This window comes from Indicator indicator, chromosome 19 (genome assembly GCF_027791375.1).
Source record: "Indicator indicator isolate 239-I01 chromosome 19, UM_Iind_1.1, whole genome shotgun sequence".
NCBI lineage: Eukaryota > Metazoa > Chordata > Aves > Piciformes > Indicatoridae > Indicator > Indicator indicator.
Window position 1 is genome coordinate 12,635,001 of NC_072028.1, and position 21,768 is coordinate 12,656,768.

Below are 21,768 nucleotides of genomic sequence, written 5' to 3' on the forward strand. Positions count from 1 at the left end.
TTTAAAAATTGTACCAGAAAGCTCAATATTTTAATGGCATCCCCAATGAAATATTATCTGCTTTGCTATTTTATACACAGCAAGTTAACATGACATACAATGCAATTGTTTCAGTACAATTTCTATTTTTCTTGTACTTTCAAATAGATTAAGCAGAATTCAAATGAATTAAGCAGAAGGCATTATACATGTTAAAGCAAGCACATAAGTTAATAGGTTGTTAAAAAATTAGTAATTTGTATTTTTTAATCCCTCTTAAATCAGTGCAGTGGCCAGGTACAAATACATACCTCAGCTAAGGAATGATATGGTTGTGGGAATGAGGGCAATCAGAGAAGTTAGCCAACATGCTGTTCATTAATCCTACTTTTTAAAACTATAGCTCAAAGAAGACACCTCACTCTTTTACATGGAGGACATAGAAAGATCTGCAAGAGAGACATCATGAATAGAAGAGGAGGGGGAATAAAAAAAAAACAAACAAAAAACCCCAACCAAACAACAACAAAAAAACACCTTCAAAGACCTGGAGGGATAGGCCCTGGAAGTCACACTGTCATTGGTGACTGTACAGATCCTGGTGGGGTGGCAGAGGTGACAGCTGAAAGGCTAGGAAACCTGCCCTTGGAGGGGAGAAAAGGGTGAACTGAGAATTAACCTCGAAGGCATTGCAGGAACCCGAACACAGATGTTCTGGCAAATAATACCACATCCCTGTGGACTGCTAGGAAACGACCTAACAAGAGAACGCATAAACCACTTCGCTGCTGTGATTTCAAATATAGCTATGACAGTTTCAGTGCAGAGAGGGAAGAAGTAAGCATACCTGAAGAGGAGGGTGAGGAAGGATGTGGGCTGTCCTCCTGGGCACTCCCCGTCTGCGACAGACCCCCACCTACTCCGCTTTCTTCAGTAATGTTAGAGGACCCTGGTGTTGTCGACCTGCTGACAGACTGAGACTCCTGATCACTTCCAGACCCACGTCGCTCATCAAGACTTCCCTGAATTATTTCATCTTCTCCTTTTCTGTCTCTTTTGTGGACCCTGGAATGAACGACCACTTGGTGGTATGTTCTAAAAACCCTTCCACAGTCTGGGCATTCAGTTGGCTTTTCTTTCATGTTTCCATGACTTTGTAAGTTGTAATCGAGTCCCTGGTTCATACCATGTGACAAAAAATCTCTACTGCCTTCTAAAGGGTCTAGTTTGTTTGGCAAGTCTCTCTGATTGCCCATTTTAGTGCTGTGAACCAAATCAGCAGGCATTTTCTGCTTAGAGCCATCTGCTCCTACTAACACATACTCCCGCTTCTCCTTATCAAACATAACTCCAGCATTTGCCAAAGTGTCTTCATGGCTGCGCTGTATCTGCTGCTCTTTAGACAAAAAGCCATGTTCCATGGCCATTCCCCTTGCCATAAGCTGCCAGGCCTGATAGCTGTTTACTGGATCCATCTCTGCCGCTTTGGCAGCGGCTTGTAACCTTTCTATACAGCTGGATTTTAGAGGAGGCACCAGATTGAGACAGCCCAATAAAGAATGTTTATCCCCTTCAGCAATACTGTGGCCAATGCCAGAAATGGGCGAAAGGAGCTTCCCCAAGACTTCTTTCTCTTTCATGGGCATATCTCCTTTGTTATAGATTTGATTTTGTTCACTTAAACTGGCTTTGTCGGGAGGAAGAAACCCACTCTGCAAACATGACAGGTATCTTGAATATAAGTTTGCATGAGCTTCCTGGGACATGCTGCTGATGGAGACAGGTACTTCAGGGTCATTAGGAGATTTGTTCTTTACAGACAACTTATTCAGGTGAACTTTCATGTGATTTTTAAGAAACCAAGGCTCTTTGAATCGCCTACCACAGATCTGACAGCAGTGCTCAAAGGAATCCTTGTGCTTTCTCATGTGGCCTTTTAGGAACCAGGCTTGGCTAAACACCTGGCCACATACCTCACAACGAAACTCATTTGTGGATTGCTCCCCATTCCCATTGGAGCCCTGGCCCTGTGCTGACTCTGCAGTTATGTGAGCCTTCTCCACGTGGCTGATCAGCTCCTCCTCCTGCGAGGCGGCAAAGTCACACAAGGTGCACTTGTAAGGCTTGTGCAGGATCCTTATGTGCCTGTCCAGCTCTTCTCGCTTCTTAAATTTGCCTTTGCAAAACGTGCATCTGAATCCAGCTGTCTGGGCGACAACTTCTTCCTGGACACTAACTGGCTTTGGAGAGGGAACGGGGTTTGAAATATCAGGTGTGCTCTGATTAGCTGGCACCGACAAATTACAGTTTGCAAGAGGCATTGGCTGGGAGTGCTGCTGTGCTTTCACATCGGGTCGTGGCTGCAAGAGGCTGCTTTTCATCTGTTTGTCCCGAAGAATTGCTCTCTCCTCCAGCTCATGTAAAAGTCTGTTTTCTTCTCGGACTCTTCCACGACCTTTGCCAAGGTTTCCAAGCTTATGAGTACGCAGGTGTATCTTTAGGTTGCCTTTTTGAGCTGCTCTATGGTCACAGTATGGACATTTAAATGGTTTCTCTCCAGTATGAGTTCGCATGTGCAGCGACAGGATACTGTTAAATCGAAAGCGTTTGCCACAGAGGGGACATGGGTACTTTCTGTTTTTCCTGGCATCATCCTCTATATCACTCATCTGAGACATAATCCCTAGATTTTGTCCATTTAAGAACTGCTGCAGATCCACACGCCCATTCAAACTGGTATCAACCTCTCTATTGAGCTGGTTTGCCAACAGTGCCATCTGACTGCTGATGGGCTGGTTTGCTATGGACAGGTGGCTTTTGTCTTCTAGTGGCACTGATGCCTTCTCCTCTGGATTCTGCCTGTTCTGGAGCTCTGGGAAGGCATGGCTGAGCTGAGAAGTGATCTGATGCAGCTTCTGGCTCATTGAATACTGCCCATTGAGTATGGTGCTGTTGAGATGGGTGTCAGTTTCTGGCACAGCTGAAGAAACACCAAGGCACAAACTAGCTTCCTCCATCTCTGAAAATCAGAAGATATTTTAGATTCAGACTGTGAAAGAGTTACAAGCATTGAATCGCTGACGTACAATTTGCATTTTATGCTTTACCTACTCATAATAATGCAAAGGAATTGGTGTAAAAACAATAAAAAGTGTATTAAATGCCAAGTGTGCTACACAATTCTGAACATAGCTGTGATTTCATCATTCGGCATGCTTACCAGTAACCATTAATTACTATTTTAAAATATGCTACAATTTCAAAATCTAATTATTACAGAAGGGGCAAAGACTTTTACTGCCTCCCTTGTCTTTTTTTTTTCTTGTGAAATTGCACCTGTTTACATTTCTAAATCTATAGAAAAAGAAAAATCTCTCCCATTTCCATCAGAAAAGCCAGGGAAAAAAAAAAGAAAGAAATCCATTTGTAACTTTCAGTTCCATTAACCATATTCAATATATTGCACATTCTACAATGAGAAAGATAGTTTTATGATTTGACAAAAAAAGATGGTATGATATTTACTGGTGTACAATAAACCAAGATAATGTTTTGGGAAAAAAATAAAGTAAAGGACAAGCTTTAGAACAATAAAAGGGATTTTGCTTTAGTCAACAAAAAGTGCAGTAATATCTCATTAAGCTGATTAGTATGCTGCTTAGAAACAGTACTAGGTGCTGTAACACATGATTATAATCATAAAAATCCTTCAGTGTTTGCAAGTTAAGCATTAACGAGGTATATTAAATTTTAAGGAGACTGCGACTAGCAGCTTTGTAAACCTCTGAGATTAAGATTTAACCCTTCTGTTACAAAACATTGTTATTTTGTCATTTTGAAACTGAGCCCACCAAAAGGCACATAAATTATCTTCTGCCAGGTCTTTTAATTCATCATTAAGAACCTTCAGATTTCAGTTCTTAGGAAAACTTGCCAGATTATACAAGGCGAATCTCTGTCCTTCGATGGGTAAGACATGATTTAATGTACTTTGGTTTAAACAGATCTCTTTTGGAACTAGATAAAACCAATTAAAATCCGGGGAAGGTGTTGTGGAAAGCCTCAACAAGTTTCAAGAACTTTAATAACTTTTCTAATACACAGTAATGACTACAAATTGTACCTATACTATGTGTATTGTAGAAAATTAGAATTCAAAGCTGTTTGTTAAACACAAGTGCTCTGTTCTGCTGTGCATAATTGTCCACAATAATCTTCTATCCTTGCCACTTCTCTACTCCATACAAAAATAATGTATCTATAAAATTCTATTCAAAATATAAAGTTTTACATTAATAACTCTCAAACTGTAGGGTTATATGAGAAGGTAATTAAGATCTGTGTTGTTCAGTGCAGTGATTTGACGCTTTATTCACTAATAAAATGACTGAATTCTGTAAGTTCTTGAATAATAAACTGGGTCAACTTTCTGTGTGGCTTTAGCCAAAAGCACTTACTCACAATGTCTTCTACAAAGGCTACAAGGCACACTCCAGGTGGACACCATTCCTCACACAGCTTCACAGTGGCTACTAGATGGATTTGAGACCCAACTCTAGCACACACTTAAAATGCATGTAATTGTCCTCACGAGAGAAGTCCAGTAGACTTCAAAGGGTGACTTTTGAAAGCTAAGTTCTGCACATGCTACGTATTTGCAGGATCAGAGGCTAAAAAAGGCAAGGGTGGTCTCCAAGAGGAGATGTATTTGGTCCTCAATAGGACAGATGAGGATGTGATACAATGCAGATTTTGTAAGAAGGAAGAAACATACATTCATGTGTATTAAAGATGAACACGAGCTGCAAAATTTTGCTCTGATGTAAAGCAGATAATTTTCAAAGTTTGACAGTGCTCAGATTCAGGTTTCATGTTGGGGACCCATTACTTACATGCTGTCAATGTTATTATTTATCAAAATATTAATGAGATCAAGTATAAAAGGAAAAGGCTTCTACCTATAAGCAACAGGAATGCAATGTCTGATTTCCAAAGGTAGGTGAACACTGTCAAGCCAGGTGTTCATCCAAGGCCATGGAGTAAACACATAAAATACTTGGTTTCCATGGAAGTTTTCTGTGCAGCAGGCCACAACCACTCAAACTGTGGGTACATAAAAAGCCACATTTTCTTAAAAAGTTTTGAAAGCTTGATTAACTTTTGAAACAAACCAAATTTCATGTTCAAAATGATTAGCTAAGCTCCTGACAGTGGTAGATCTTAGGCCTGGCATTGCCTGAAGTTGACTGAGACGTTGAAAATCTGCCTACACACGTCTTTAAAACAAGCAAAGAACCCCAAGTCACAACACTAGAAAACCCCAAAACCAGACTCTGCTTTCTGTCTGGATTCCACAAGGTGTTATTTCTCTTCACCATGTTTGACCAAGGCATGCTGGAAAACAAGAACTCAAAAAATTCATTGCATGCACAGACACATACAGGTATTGAAGAGGGTTTAGAAAAGTCTGTATGAATTATCATTATTCTGTAACAGCTTTGGAAAACGTAGTGTATATTTCATTTGTTCAGTTGACCTCAATGGGAACTGGTGCCTTTACATGCTCAGAAAGGTTTGGGTAGTTAATTTTAGCATTTTATGCTCTATCGAAGTTTGGAAATGCTGACAGATCCCAGTGGAGTTTATTAATTCTGATGTTTAACCCTAAGCATCAGTTCAAATGTATGGTTACTTGAATTGGGAAAAGGAGGGGGAGTTGGTATTGAGATTTTAAGTTATTCTGTGGCTCCTTTGCAAACACAACTTTAATATAAAGTATCAATAGCAGTTATAGCTGGAACATAACAATTTCTCTTTTTTTTTTTTTTTTTTTTTGTGCCTCCCACAAACACTGAGAGAATACAGATAGGGCAAAACCCCTAACTTTTCAGTTAAAACCCAATAATATTGTATAAATTCTGGGGAGCCTGAACCACATATTTTGATGTTTTGGTGTTGGAAATTTTATATATTTTTGATTAAGTATTCATAAAGGCCAGCAAAGCCTCTGCTTACTGAGGAATAACCATTTCTGAATGAGATATACTTTAATCAGCTGCTCAGTTTCCAGGATCTGGTTACGGAAATCTCAAGATACTATACTCTTCACTTAAACTGCATTTCCAGGCTCAACTGCCCCACCTTCTTGTAGTCCTGTTCCCACCTCCAAATTGTCTCTCTTTTCCTCACTCCTATCTTATTTCATTGCCAAGTATAACCATAACATTCAAAGTACTGCCATCTGAAATTCCTCCTCCTGCAATTTCCAGTTACTGCATTTAGGAACACAGAGACCCTGCTACTGTTTAGTCTGTATTCTTCAGCCCATTCCCAGCAAAACCTACCAAAATCTCATCTTGTATCCACTTGCATGACAGAAATAAAACTCCTCCTCATCCATCATTCCGCTATGAATTAGATAACCCAATCTAATTTGCCTAATTTCTCAAAAAAAAAAAAAATTAGCAATTTCATTCTCTCCCTCTTTATCCATCATTCCTGTGTCAATTCTGTGACCAGACAGGGTTACACCAGGTGGGGTAAGGGGCTTTCATTCCCCCAAGTCTTCTTATTTCAGATCCTGCAGTTCCAGGTCCCTGTCTTGATGTCATGGTACTTACTGGACAGCCTTTTCCTGTCAGCTAGGACCCTCTCTCTGGACCTGCATGTCTTCACAACACACGAGATGCAGGCATGCTTTTGCATCACAGACATGCCCACAGATGTGCAGTTCTGGCTCCACACAGATTTTTATACAGACACAAGTGTCCTCCTCAGACTGGCTTGAAGTGTAATTTTACTGTATCCATTCTGCCTCAACAAACAAACGTTAAAACATAGAAAAATTCAGACCTCATTAAAATTTCCTTTCTAACAGATAACCAATTGCCTCCCCAAACCAAAACACCAGGTATTAAAAAGTAAAAAATCTGGAAATACCAAATTCTAAGCACTGCTTGGATGTTTCATGAGAGAGAGAATGTCTAGCTTTCAATTTTAAAATATATAGTCTATTACATTAATGGTTGGACTTGATGATCTTCAAGATCTTTTTGAACCTTAACGATTCTATGATTCTATTATTATTTTCATGATTCTGATCTTATAAGGACACGACAGAACATTTTGCCATCGCTCACACTGGGAATGGAAGCACAATGTTCTCTGTAGTTAATGTGTTTACAAAATCAACTGCAAATCAAATTTGAGATTGTTAAGAAATTCAAAATATGTTTGTTGAAATTTATGTAGTCAATTTTTGACCTTTAATTATCTCTAATGCTTTGTAAAGACGGCATTCCCCAAGACGTGGCAGTGCCCACAGCATATTGGTATCAAGAATTGTTCACAGGCTGCTCTTCCTAACCTAAACAAGCCCTAAACTCTTGCCCAAGAGAGCTGCTCCAGCCCAGAAGCCCAGTCCTCACCCTGCTGCATGTGCACAGGCTACAGACCAGCTGGGTTATACTGCACGGGGCCAGGCAGCAGCAGTCCCTGGGTAAGAAGCGAACTAACAGAGGACAACCATTCACTGTGCCAGACATGCAGTCTCCTATTTCTATGAGGAGGGTACTCAGCTTATGAAATTCACAAGAGGATACATATATTATAAAAATACTCTCTCATCTCCCACATGAAGGTATAGCAAGACATTCAAGTCCCTTTGATGATACTAATAGTTATTTTGATTTCACTCACATTTTTGCCCTCAAGACTATTTCCTGTGATATCAATAACCAAAGTCCTGACTTTCACCATTCCAAATGAACACACAGATTTTATTTATCTGAAATGGATTACTGGAATTTAAAACCAATTATAACACCAGAAATGCCTGTCATCACAACTACATTGATGTAATATGAGAAGCTTAGCTTTTCTTTTTTTCCTTTTCTGGAAAGAGGCAAAAAAAGATAGCAAATAGAATAAAAAAAGTTTAACTGCAAATAAGTGCCTACAGAGATGTAAGCATATGCAGACACACATATCTGTATAGATACACATATGTGCATACACACATCTGTTATCTTGGTAAACAGATGAACCACATTTCAGGTCTTATTTACACCTGTTCATTCCTAGTGGACACACACACTAAAAGCATTTCCCTCTTCACTGCTGTAGAGAAAACAGTCATTTTAAAAACACTGTTGTGTTGTTATTATAGCTTAGATTAGGTTAGTTAAAAGATTTACAGTTCAGTAAGCAAAGTAATGCTTTACAAGCTCACGTTTAAATGACAAGCTCGCTCTGGCCCTGATCCTTTGAGCAGTTAGAGTTACATACACTTACTTATGCTTTCAGAATACAGACCTGTTATTTATCTTTCCAGCTAGAAAAATTCACATATATCTACATTATCTTGCAGTCCACTGACAAATTCTAAACACTCCAATACAGACTGCTTCAGTTCTTAGCAAGTTATAACCAGGTATTGCTGAGAAACTTCAGAATATATATTGAATTTTTATTAAATATTGTTCTTATTGTTGTAGCTGAAACAGTTTAACTAAGGCTGTTATACGCATAATACTCTCCTGTTAAGAAATACAGAACACCAGACTACTGAACCCTTTCAGGGTCATTAAACAGCTGTAAACATTATTACAAAAATAAACCAGAGATTTCATGCTTACATTTTAGCCCAGAGCTTGGTGTGCTGAGCAAGTACATTTTTTTCATCTCTTACAATCAACGCTGGTGACATTTGGGCATCCAAACAAATTACATCACAAATATTACTGAGGTGGGTAGGATACTGAGCTGTTTATTTGCCAGATGATTAATATATAAACAGTAGGGCAGGATAGATGACCTACTCTTCTTTGACTGATTTGTAGGCAATACTAAGAGACATAGATGTAAATAGTTAAATTTTAACAAAAACATGTGTGCACGGAATGGGAGGAGAGAGATCAGCTGTATTTAATGCCACCAGGACAGTACTATCCAATCTGATAAAATGAAATAAACATTAGGCCAGATTCTGTTCTCATTTTACTTATGTAAAATTGAGTAACTGCATCGAGTTCACTGGAGTTTTACTTTATTTCTTGGTGGTGGTGGTTAAGTAGTTGTCCTGCTCCTTGGGGTATAATACAATTATAGTAAGGAAATATATGGTTTCTGGAGTGTAACAGAACATCTTTTAGAGAGAAAAAAAAGGAAAAAAAAAAAAGTTGGCCTACAGGTAATACATCTCATTTATTTCTTTTAATTTAAATAGTATATTAAGGCCAAACTTGGGCAATTTGTTGTTATTATTATTAGTCACATTGGCACATTTAAGTTTTGTATTCATTGCAAAGGTTATGCAGCTTCTAGCAGTTAATAAGTGGGGTGAAGCACCACTCAAACACAGTATGTACAAAGCACTGCGTGATCCCGTGCTGACCAGCTCCCACAGTCACAGCCAGGCATCCCGGGTTGGAGCTGGAGCACAGCTCACGCAAACACACATCTTCCAGCACCCAGCCACCGCCACACCACGCAGCGGGGAGCAGGGAAGGCATCTGACAAAACTATGGCTGCTTTGTAGCGCTGATATTTAAACAAGCTGCTTATTGATTCCAAAACAAAGTACTCCTTTAGTAACAACAGAGTGAACCCATTCCACAAGAGTTTTTGTCTTAAAGAAGGGTTAGCAGAGGGATTTTGAAGGTTCAAAAGCCGTTGGCAGAATATTGTTTGCTGAGGCTCTACTGCTTTTGCTCTGGACTGAGAATACAGTTGCCTTATAAAATACCTGTTACATCTCTAGAGTACTTTCAAGCTACTACAGCATTTTGGACTGATAACTGATCAGCAGAAGATAAATCACCAGAAAAGTCTTTGGTTCATAGCACCCATGGAGTGGAGGACTGTGAACTGTTTGTGATCACAATCTAGGAAGAAGAGCAGAAAGGAGAGGAGAGGTCATTCATAAATCTCACTCAAAGATTAGAATGGAAAGATTAGAAGAATGCAGACAAGCTGTTTGATTTATTGCTACTTTGCATGTGACTTAGCAAAATCTGTTTTCCTTCATATTTATCCTATTTCTCTTGCATATACTTAAGAAATCAGATGCAAAATAGAGAAAGATAAACTATTGGTACTGAAAGTTCAGTAGATTAAAACTAATTAATTAAATAAATAATCCTTTTTTTTCCAGGTACTGGTTGCTTCTATGTTCATTATTTCTTTGCTTATAAGCGTTGATTCTAATTTTGCCTTTTTTTTTTCTAGTGTTCTCCTGATTACATAAGTAAAGAGATACAAAAATTTAAATGAGAGCCTGATTTGTGGGATGTTTCAATAAACTAAAGCTTCTGTTACATTAGCTTTTTTTAAACTCGATTCGCTATTTTCCTGTAATTTGGAATGTATACAACTGATTAAACTCTCTCCAATTTGATCAATCTCCTGTAGCTTCTATCTGATCATTCATTTTAATTAATCTAACTGGCATCCACATCAGATTGAAGAAATCTTAAAATTAAGCTTTTAATGATCTGCTTTAGCATCATGCAGTACAAAAAAATGTCCGGAAGACTTTGCAAAGCATATTTATTATTTCATTTTTCATTATTTTTATAGCATGAAACAGGCTCTGAACCTTCTATTATCATCTGAGGACACTCTACTGTGCTGGAAGTCTGTAATACTCTAACTCATTATATACAATTAAAATATAAATAATATTGACCTTATTAATCCTGCATTCCTCACACAAGCAAGTTCCAAATAAAAGGCAGTGCATTTCAGCTTGGCAAGGACAGGAGGATCAGGCCCCCATACCAATTACAAAGAGATCAAGCAAGAAAAGTTAAGACCACAGAACTCAAATCATAGTTTGAAACAATTTAAATCCGATCCTCTAATGCTGGGTTGATGATGTTATTTTCATTTCACAAAGGCTTAGACTTAGATTTTGTGCACAACTAAATATAATGTCAAACACACACATGTCTCAAAGATCAAAGTATGATTGATTGTGAAATATTCATATGTGATAGCCCAGTGAGATTTTGCTCACAAGGGCACCTGTCAGACACATAAGCTTGGATACAAATCATCAAATATGTAAAATCATTACTAAAATCCAGGCATGCAATCAGATAGTTGTCTGAAACCGCTGGACGGTAGCCAGCACAGTGGCTCAACAGACTAATGCTTTGGTCTTTGCAGATCCTCAGGGCCCTAGTTCAGTTCCTCCTGCTACTGGTCAGGTCAACTGTCTGCACCTATTGTTGACTTTCCTGGCACTTAATGCTAGGAGTAAAGAAAAAAAACCTCGAGTCCATAAGTTCCCTTTGACCTGAGCCACAGAAACATCTGCTGGTTGAGTCACGAACTGCTTGTTGGCCAAGTTTAACAGTAACCGATCCTGTTGCGGATCAGCTCTCTCAGCAGTAGGTGTCACTGCAATAAATAGATGGATTTCAAGGGACAAAGACACGCATTCTCAATGAAAATGCATAAACAGGACATCCCTGAATAGAGAGAGTTTTCAAAAGAACTATATGGTCCAATTAGACTTTACGCAAAATGCTGGAAATCTGGTTTGGGGAGAAATGAAATTGCACAATTGGGATTGACAACAACAACAACAAAGTAATTTTGTCCTTTAGTCCTATGTCACAGAGATCCTTTAATTCACATTAATCACCTCCCTGCAATCCCAGGTCTATTAGGTAAAGACTGCTACAGTTAAACCTTTTTTTAAAAAATCTCTCTAACAAATTAAGTAATTTTCTCTAGTGGAACAAAAGACCTAGTTATATGGAAAGACACTGCACACTCAACTGTAGTTTTAGGACTTAACACAGACCATAAGATTAGCCTATTTTATGTCAAATTACAAAGTCCATACACAACCTATCCGCATACAGAGCAAAAAAAAAAAAAAAGACAATAGTTATAACAGCTTTAAAGGGTGAAGAAAAAATATGTCTCAAGTATAGATTTAATTTATAAATTGCATAATTTGGAAAAGCACTAACCAATTTATATTTGAAACAGAAATATGTGATATGCCAAATAGCATCACAGAGTTGTCAGCCAAATCTACACCATATTTGGTTTCATTATCACAAAATGGTTTGTAGGATAATTAAGGATGCTCCAAATTGCATACTATTAAGTTAGACAGTAGACAAAACAAGGCATCACTAAACATATGGGCTACCTGTGATGACATCAACACAGGAACTACGTGCCTAAGTGTATGTTCTAATGTTAGGCAGAAGCAGAAAAAAAAGATTAATACATTAAACCTTGCATAACCTGTTGCACATGAAAGAGCATACATGACAGTACACACTCTCAAAGTACACACATAATACAACTGCATTTATTTTACAGCTGATGACACCTGGGAACAAAGAAGTAAGGATATAGAAACAATGAAAAGCTAAACAACACACTTCTTTAAGGTCAGTATATTCATGAAAAAGCAACATTAAAAAACAAACCAAAAACCAAACCAAACCAACTAACCAACAAAAAAACCCCAAACCAGAAAACACATGAAGAACATAAAGGGCCACACTATGCATGTGCAAAGAGTTAAGCTCCTCATTTTCCCCCAGCACACTGCTGAAATGCCCCCAGCAGTAATTCCCACCAGCTGATACCCCAGTATTCTGTAAAGCTCCCCAGCATCATGGGTCATCAAAGCATACTGTAATCAACACAATGAGAGAAGAGGGGAAGACATTTTCTGTATGTTGCTTTGCTGGGCACAGAAATAGCCAACATCTTAGGATAATATAAACGCAAACAGAAACTCCAAAGTAACTTGCTCAATTTCAGTGCACCCAAACGGATTTCAAGGCCCAAAAGAGACTCAATTTTTCAGAATTTCAGCAGTGTAGAAACGAATATCCCTAACAGATCATTTTCACATCTTATTTAGAAGAAAGCTCACCATGTATCTTGACTTAAATAGATGGCTCATCCTCTGTAAAGAAGCCAGGGACAGAGTCCAGAACTCGATTCCCATTGCTTAGCCCAGTATGCCAGATAGCTTTCTTTTATCAAACATAATTGACTGTTGAAAAGACTGGGGGTTTTTAACTCATGGCAGACCTGTCAGCATAAAATTTTTTGGTTAAAATATTATGGAGAGTTATTTTGGTTTTTAATAACTGAGATGCTTGGCCATTAATCCCTTCTACTTCCAATTTCTGTCTTCTCTCCTTTCTCTCTCAACCCAAATGATTTATTTTTCCTCTCCCTGTAACACATGGACTTGGTAGCAAAAAGAAAAGATGTAATTTACAGGGTCATACTGGTTCTTACATGCAATGGGCTTTAATGAGTTATTTTTGATACTAATTTCCAAGAAAAGAAGACATTGGGAAAGTGGAGTTAGACAAAGTAAAAGATACAGGTGAAAGAGGCAGGTATGCCAGGAAGTAGGTGGATGTGGGAAAAATGGAGTAAACATTGGTCAGAATGTTCCTTGTGTTTGTGGTCTCTAAGAAAAAAAGTAGAAACAGCAAACTCCTTGTGGAAAAAGATAGATGGGGATACACAACACAAACTTAGAAAAAATATACTTAATTATCATTCCAGAAAAATGGAAACACTAAAACCCACAAATCTCCTTTATCCTTTGGTGTTCTGGTCTGTGCACACTTCTAGATATAATATATTACTGCTGTTGTCATTTAACTTTATTAATTGATCACTGCCATAAAGACAAGAGCAGAGCCAGTAACTCTTGAAGCCACCTCACACCTCCTATGATGCTTTCACACTGAGATAAGTGGTTTAGACCTAAAAGGGTGTGGTTAGCAGTCACTGTGCACAGCTAAGACACCGACAGCTTGGTTTTGCAACTGCTATAATCATATCTATCCCAAGGTCAGAAAATATTCAGAAAACATGCTCTTTTTCAGACTGTCATTTTAGAGAAGCAAAGAAATACATCTGTCTGCAGTACTGCTAATCACCCTGTTCTTTCGGACAGCTTCGTGAGCAGAATACAACCCCAAACACGAATGCCTATACTAAAGTAACTGACTTGGGAGCATTTCCTTGTATTTCCCCAGCTGCTTTTTAAATTATCTCTACCTGTCAGAGTGAGATTGTTCTGCCTTACGATAACCCTGCCTTTTCCTCTGAATGCTGGTGCAAAACAGTTCTAGCAGTTCTGCAGTTAAGCCAAGGAAGTAACAGTGATGTCACACAAGATCATAAAAAGGGGTCACATCTTCGCAGTACTTTTGACTGCAGTAAGGTACAAGCCATAAGTGAATGGAGTATCTCCTCCCACCACTGCAGCACAAAAATCAGGTACAGGGAAGGGAATGGCTACACTGTGCATATATTGAAGGAAGCATAGATGCAAGCACTGATTATGGTAAAATGCTACATACATTTAAATACAATGGCAGCATGACCTTCAGGATTCCAACAAGCTGAGCACTGATTGCTGTTTGGCCACCTCTGTTTTATCTGGGCACAATAGCTTTGATCATTAATAAAAAGGGCACTGAAAACTTGGCAGACACATAGCAGATAGATGAATATGGGGGAGGAGGAACGCTATAAAAATACAATAACATATTTCAAAGCTATCTGCAGAATAAGATTCCTTTAAATAATTTTGATGTTAATTGCAACATTCCAGGCCCTTGGTAGAAGGCAACCTATTGTGGCTGATAGGTGAGTGGAAACAAAGCTGACAAAGAAAGTCCAATAAATGCAATCACAGGATGACAGACGTTGGCAAGTTCAATTATGGTTGCAAAGTCAGTTGGGAGATGGACTCTGCTAAGTGTAATATATCCTTAACAGACAGCTCTGGCCATATACACCTCTGACCAAACACCTTTGAGTGACTGACAGGATCCCTGAAGGCCTCAGTACCATAGCAAGCTAAGAGTTGTTATCAGAAGGACTAGGAAATAACAAGAAGTGTTTTACTGCAGGAGTTTTCGATACAACATGTAAATAAACATAACTCTTGGTGAAACTATTTCAGGTCTCCTGAATCATCTGTGCAAATGAACAGTTTGTGTTCACTTCCTCCAGCTGACGTAAAACTTCACTCAATATTAATTTACATTGCTGCAAACCTATGTGAGTCTAGGTAATTTCAGCAAAATACAAAGCTAGACAAAAGGAGGGGGAAAGAACTGATGGCTCAGTTTCAAGGAATCAGCCATGGGAGGAAGTGAATGAGCTCTGACTACTTGCAGTGGGACATTAAAGAGTTCCACATAGTACAGGACCAAATGCCAAAGGCTCCAAAGCTGAGAGCATTCAGAAGCTCCTACATGAAAACTCTCTGTTGCTTCAGCTGCCCAAATAGAAACTCATTTTTCTGTTATACTGATTTCCAACACCTTGCACCTACACTTTTAAATACAGAGTATTATATCACTATTCCTAAGTAAAAGGATTTTAGTCTTTCACTTCCTACTTCTGAATAGACCAGATATTCTTATTTGATGTGAGAAAGCAAGAGGGGGACACATATATATATCTATATATATCTATATCAAATAGTAGCATCTCATACTTTAGTGCAAAATTATCTAAGAATTTAAGTAGTATTTAATCAAAAGTATCAAGCTTCCATGTAGGTTCTTTTTCTTTTTTTTTTTAACATCACAAAAAAGAAGTCCTTTCTCAGCTTATGGTTGTTGACTTCTACTTCCTTGGTGACTTCAAAAAAAAAAAAATCACCATGATTCTAAAAGGACTTTTGTTCTCTTCCTGGAATCTCCAAAAATATTGTAAAATGGCAACGGTATAAAAATCATACTGTAAAAAATGTAACTACTGTGAATAAGCAGTTATTCATTTATATCCCTAGCTTATGAAATGCCTGTATCATGTATCCTTTACCCAACAGCAGACTCTTTTTGCTTCAATCACAAGAGCTAACAATATGTTATTGATATGATTTCAGGAAACTGTCAGCAGGCAGCTTAACTTTCAGCTCCTCAGCTATGGTGAGCGTATGCACAAAACGTACCTGTACCTCTCCTGCATGAAAGCTGGCAGCGATGCGCACATTCCTGTCAGCTGTCACAGCAGAATAAAAAGAAATGTAAACAGGTCTTCCTTACTAAATGCAGCTTCATTCTCCTTACACAGCTAAAACCTGCTACTGGTTTCACTGGGATTTTTAACTGGCATCAGAAACGTGTGTCAGTGCACCAACATACAGCTGATCACTCCCTGCAAGAAGCCAGGCAGGTAACCAAAGGCACTGCAGCGGGCCCTCGTCATTCTTGCCTCATGCCTGACCCCTACCCAGCAGTCAGCCCTCCCCAGCAGTTGGCCTTTCACACTGCTGTGAACAAGTTGCAAGCTCTCCCTTATGCCCTCCAATTATATTCAACACAAAATCAGTAGAAAGACTACTGTCAGGAAGGGGAGCTGGACCACCACTAGGCCACTGCCCTGCAGAACACATTTAACAATGCCTGAAGTTTGGTACACCCCAAGCCAGGTCTCCAGAGGCAGTAGGAATCTGACTCCTTATCTACTGGGATGAAACAACACAGGACTTATTTGTGCATCTGGCCCTTTGTGCTTCCTTAGGAGGATGGGTGCAACCAAAAGGAGAGAGAGATGAGGCTCTTCCGTAAAGATGCAAAACTTCATTTCCAACTGCTTCTACTAGAAGGGAAATTAAAGTTAGCACACCAAGAAGTCCAGTATTTTCCAATTTTATATTGATGTGTAATTACATTTTCAACAGCTGAAGAATAATCACAAAAGTCAGAAGCCAGAACTGCTAAGCCAAAAACGCAGCTTGCCCCACCCTAGGAAAGCAGTGGGTTTTAAAACTAGTTTTCAGATTGGTTTACAAGCTTTAATAATGAAAAAAAATGTATGTTGTCCTATTAGATGTTGGGGTTTGTTGTTTTGTGGGTTTTTTTCTTTTTTGTCTGACAAAGAGAAATAACAGGCTGCTGCAGAACTTAGCACTGTCTTGGTGTTTTGTTTTTTTTCCCCTCCAAATGATCAGAGAGCGCAACGTACTTTAAGGATGTGCCTCACTTGCTCTTAAAAGGGTAAAACAAAATATTCTTCTAACTATTCTAAGCCTGCCATATAAGTATTATGCTGTTACAGATTTCAAAAGGTTAGCTTCAATGAACCTGACATCAGTATAACCCAAAATAACCCATTCAAGAGAAAAGTAAGAAATAATTGCTGTTTTCTCTTTTTTTTTTTCCTCAGCTATATTGCTATAATGATTTTGCATAACAGATTGAACAAAGTGCTGTTGTGACAGGTGGTAGAATTCAGCTAGTAAGCACAGAGACAGGGTTCAATTTAGTTTGTGAATCCTTTAATTGTTGTGCAGCTAATTAAAGAAGGTTCTTTACACTCGCAAGTGTTTACCGTTGCTAGTATGCATACATGAAAAATTAAATTGTGCCTTCAAGGGCTGAGAACTATAGAAAAATCATAGCTGATTCTGCAACATGCTTACCAGCTCAAAATAGCTGCTTTTCACAATTGGAATTTGTAAAACTTTTTGCTAAGCAAATATAGAGCTAATTAGAAGTGTTCGTTGGACCAATTAACATTTAAATAAATAAGCCATATTGCACATTTCACAGTCTTTATTTAATGATGCTTCTTAACTCTTTGGAAAGATTCCTTTAAGTACAAATAAGTTGTCATAAAAATGAAAGACAAAAATAACACCATAACAGTATATTCTATGCTTTTTTCTTTTTGCCTTGAAGTCTTTTCTAAAACTCTATACCTGTTACTGAGGAAGGGGGGGATACACAAATCTGGTTCCTTCTTTCATCTTCTCAAGTTACCTTTCCACCCTTTTGAATGCAAACAGAAAAACATATTTGATTACTATTTAAAGTGTTATGATAGCTCTGTTTGTTTTGCCCCATGGAACAGAATCTATTTTAGTGGGGGGGGAATAAAAATCTTACTTTTATCTCATAAAATGGCCATTCCAGCCAAAAAAAGAAGAGTCTTCTCAGAAAAGATTGCTCTTGGAGTAATAAAAGCAGAGTTTGAAAGTTGCATATACCAACAGTGAAGTGAAAGGAAAAGGAAAAAAGTCTACTGTTAGTATTTCCATACCAAAGCCAGTGTTGTTATTACACCTAACCCCAGGGCCACAGTTGCCCATCCCTTCCAGGTCAAGTGATATTTTGCTTTCAAAACAACTGTCTTAATTTATCAGTCCCTTTCAATCAATACAGCCCTTCAGTCTGCGTCAAACAGATTTTCTCTCGCCTTCACCCTCCAAACCTCTACCTAACACAAAGGTTACATTAAAAACAGAGGGAAAGCTTTTTGCTACTTTTTTCCAAGACACATTATGTTACCTTGTAATCATACTAAGAGCTAACATAGGAGGACTTACTGTTGACCTTGGTTGTCAGCACAGAAAACCAAATTAACAAGGACCAATTAACATCTAAATAAATAAGGAATATTAACAAAGAATACTCTGCATACCAACAGGTCAAAATAAACTAAAGGCAAGAGTACAGCATCTCCTTCAGTCAGGATGAGTGAAATCCTGCAGGAAGGACACAAGCCTGTTGGTGCATGGAAGCACAGACTGCTCTGTCCTGTCCTGTCCTGGCAATGCCTGCTGAGCACCAAAGGGGCTGTAGTCACGCATGAAACCAGGCAATGCTCTCGCCCTGGCAAACCCTTGGGAAAACGTGAAGAGACATCCCAATCCTGCACAGAAGAAAAGGTGCTGCCCATATTTCTGGTCTGTGTTCTGCCCCTTCCACATGAGGCACTTGGTGTTTGTGGATGCACAGGCCCAATGGCTGCACACAGATAACCACATGGCCTTGAGCTCACAGCTCAGCAGCAGTCGGAAACTAAACAGCTCTGGCACAGACAATCAGTGTATGCTACTTCTGACTATGTGTTTTGGGGGAAAAGGGGGAGTGTGTGTTTGAGCTTTTAAAATCCAGTAAATTCTGGTTTAAATCAAAGAGAAGAAGTAGTGACCAAAGAATATCCAACATCCCAAGAGGAAGGTATTTGAGAAGTCCCTGAGACTGGGAAATGAGCATTTTTAAATGTCTCTTCCTGTACGTTTAGCACAAGAATTCAGGTTGGAGTCTCCAGTTAACTAGTTAGCTGCTCTGACTACTAAGCCACAAATTATACTGGTATGGAATTCTCAAAACAGACATGGTTCAGAGAAACCACGTCTCTACCCAATTTTAATTTCATATGTCTTTCTTTTGGGTTTCTTTTTGCATCCCTCTCTCCCCCTTCCCCCGCCCCTCCCTCCCCCCCCCCCCCACTTTTTTTTCTTGGAGTAGGGGAAGCACACAGGTACCTGAAACTGTAACCCAGAGGCAGCTGTAGGGACTCCCTGTGCCATTTGATCAGATGATGCTACACCATGCAAGACAAAGGTAAAGTGTTCAGCCTGCTTTCATCTTCCCTGCCTCTTGCTCTCCCCTCAGGTAAAGCTCCAAAGAGGAATTCCAGTTGGCAAAGCTTCTCTACCAGCTTTGGATATCATTATCAAAAAACAACAATTAAATCCCCCACTTACTAATCATCTACAAAGCCTGTCTTTTAAAAGGAAACTCCTCCTACACAAAGGTTATGAATAATTCTCAGAAGGTTACAACATGATCTATCATTTTAAGTGTTTGGATCTGGAGTCCTGGTTCAGACCTCTAAGTGACAGCCACCTTTATGAATAGTTAAGAGTTCACAGAGATGATTATCATGTACTATTTAAATATGTATAAAGGACAAAGATAATAACAATACTTTGCACTTTAATAGAAGCTTCTGTCTGAAATTCTCAAAGGAGAGCTGAAGCCCTCACAAACACACACTCACAGCTTCTCTGACCTGCACAGTTGGTCACTGCTATTATTGTCAGGAATCTGGTAGGCTGACATTGTTAAATTTTTCAGCAATTATGTCTTCTTAATTTACTAAGCAATTGAAGCTTTACCAAATGGACAACCCAAAATGAATCAGCATTGCACAATGCTGACTGGTGCCTTGTGTTGAGGCAGAAACCAGTCTGGGATCCTGCAAGGAGCTTTCCAGATCCTTGATTCCTGTTTTCCTGGTTGAGGAGGAGAATCCTCCCCATTCGCAGAGATGTCTGACTGATGAGCAAACTTTCCATCTGACAGAAAAGCATGCCCTGCTGCTGTTCAGAAATGAGGCTTTCTGTAGCCTCAAACACAATTGTAGATTTATTTTTGTTTCAGTATTACAACAAAAATACTCAAAAAGTGGACTCTCACTTGCAAGCTATGCATACTTTCTTGCATGAAGAGTACTTTTCTGCATTTTGTTAGAGTTACAAATCAAAAAGTTTTATGTCATGAAGTTTAATTCTCCTCTCTTATGTTCAAGAGACTGGAAGAAAGTGACTCTCTCTGCTATCCTACATAATACAGAATTTTAGCCACATGACATTTGATCATGCCCAGTTTTACCTTTCACAGAAAATACTAACAGAGCTAATAATTTCAAACAGAAAAGTAAAAAATAGGGACCCCAAATATCAGCATCAATCTAATGCAACTATAAAGTTTGAAATGCTGCTGAAAAGATGAGAACTGGATCTGGACAACTTGAACTTGAGCAAATGGCATTTGTACAGCAGTGAAACCAAAGGTCCTCCTGTCCTTAAGGCCATATTTACAGTCAACTGATCTTGAAGAATTCTGCCACTGTATTAGGAAAATGTGTTTTACTTCCGACATCACTAATATGTGTCTTTGATTATACAACATTCTTAAACAAGTAAATTTCTTATCCAAGATCTAAAAAAAAAAAAAAAAGGGGGGGGGGAAAGCACAAATTAACAAACAAATAAACAACCCCCCCAAATACCATGTATGTCCAAGTATACTTTCACACTCCCTTTTTCATGACCAATTTTTCTTCAACATCTTTAAAAGTCTCCTGAATATCAGAGAAGCACAGGCAACTTTCAGAACTCTTGCAAAACTTGCAATGGCTATAACAAAGTTTTTGAGAGAGAAAGAAATGGGTAAGATCTGGTTTAATAGAATCGTTTTCAAATACCTGGACTAATTGTGAATGAGCTGGTATCATGAAATCCTCCCTAAAAAGACAGTTTCTCTTGAGACAGTATGCAATAATGTACAGAACTGGACTGGCTTTGTCCACTGGACACTTTGTTCTGTAAGATTGCCTGTATTCTCCCCTCTCTTTCAACTCTAAAACTAGCTTACCATCACTTCCCTATCGGTATTGTAGTCAGTCTCAACTTTTTTTCTTTTCCTTTTTTCTCCTCTTTTAATTTTAATTCAGTTTTTTAAAATCAGAATGATGAAGTTACTAAAATAAAATGCCAAGCCCCTGGCTGAATTACTGCTAGCATGGATCTCATTCAAAGTCCTAAAACTAATAATAAATAGCAAGAGACTGAATTCCCTCATCTCAAATATAACCATCTAAAGTCAAGCTAAATTCAGCGTAACTTTCACAGATACAGAAGATCAGAAAATTGGTTCACAACAACTTATCACAGAGTAACATGTTAGCACAAGTTAACTGATTCACAGTAATTTTTAGTGCACATGCTCCTGGCAAATGTAATGTAAACTTAGTACAGCTTTCAGCAAAAGACATATTTCACTGGTTTCATTAGGGCTAAACTAATACATTGCTTCTTGCATGCTGTGAGGCAAGAACCACTACAGAGACAGATACAGCAGCTGACAATTGGTAATCTGGGTGTGTGATCAGTACTTACTGCTAGATTCTGTGGGGTTTTTGCTAGAGTTCAGAAAAATCATATATTTCAAACTGCAACTTGTTATGCCA

General features: G+C 38.6%; 1 protein-coding gene across 1 annotated transcript in view; it reads right to left on the reverse strand.

Moving 5' to 3' along the window:
• ZNF536 (zinc finger protein 536) overlaps positions 1-2,996 on the reverse strand; it is a 186,690-nt gene extending 183,694 nt beyond the window's left edge. The window contains exon 1 of the mRNA XM_054389833.1: positions 827-2,996. Coding sequence (XP_054245808.1) covers positions 827-2,996 — 2,170 coding nt within the window. The remainder of the gene's footprint in view (positions 1-826) is intronic.
• Positions 2,997-21,768: the final 18,772 nt, after the last annotated feature.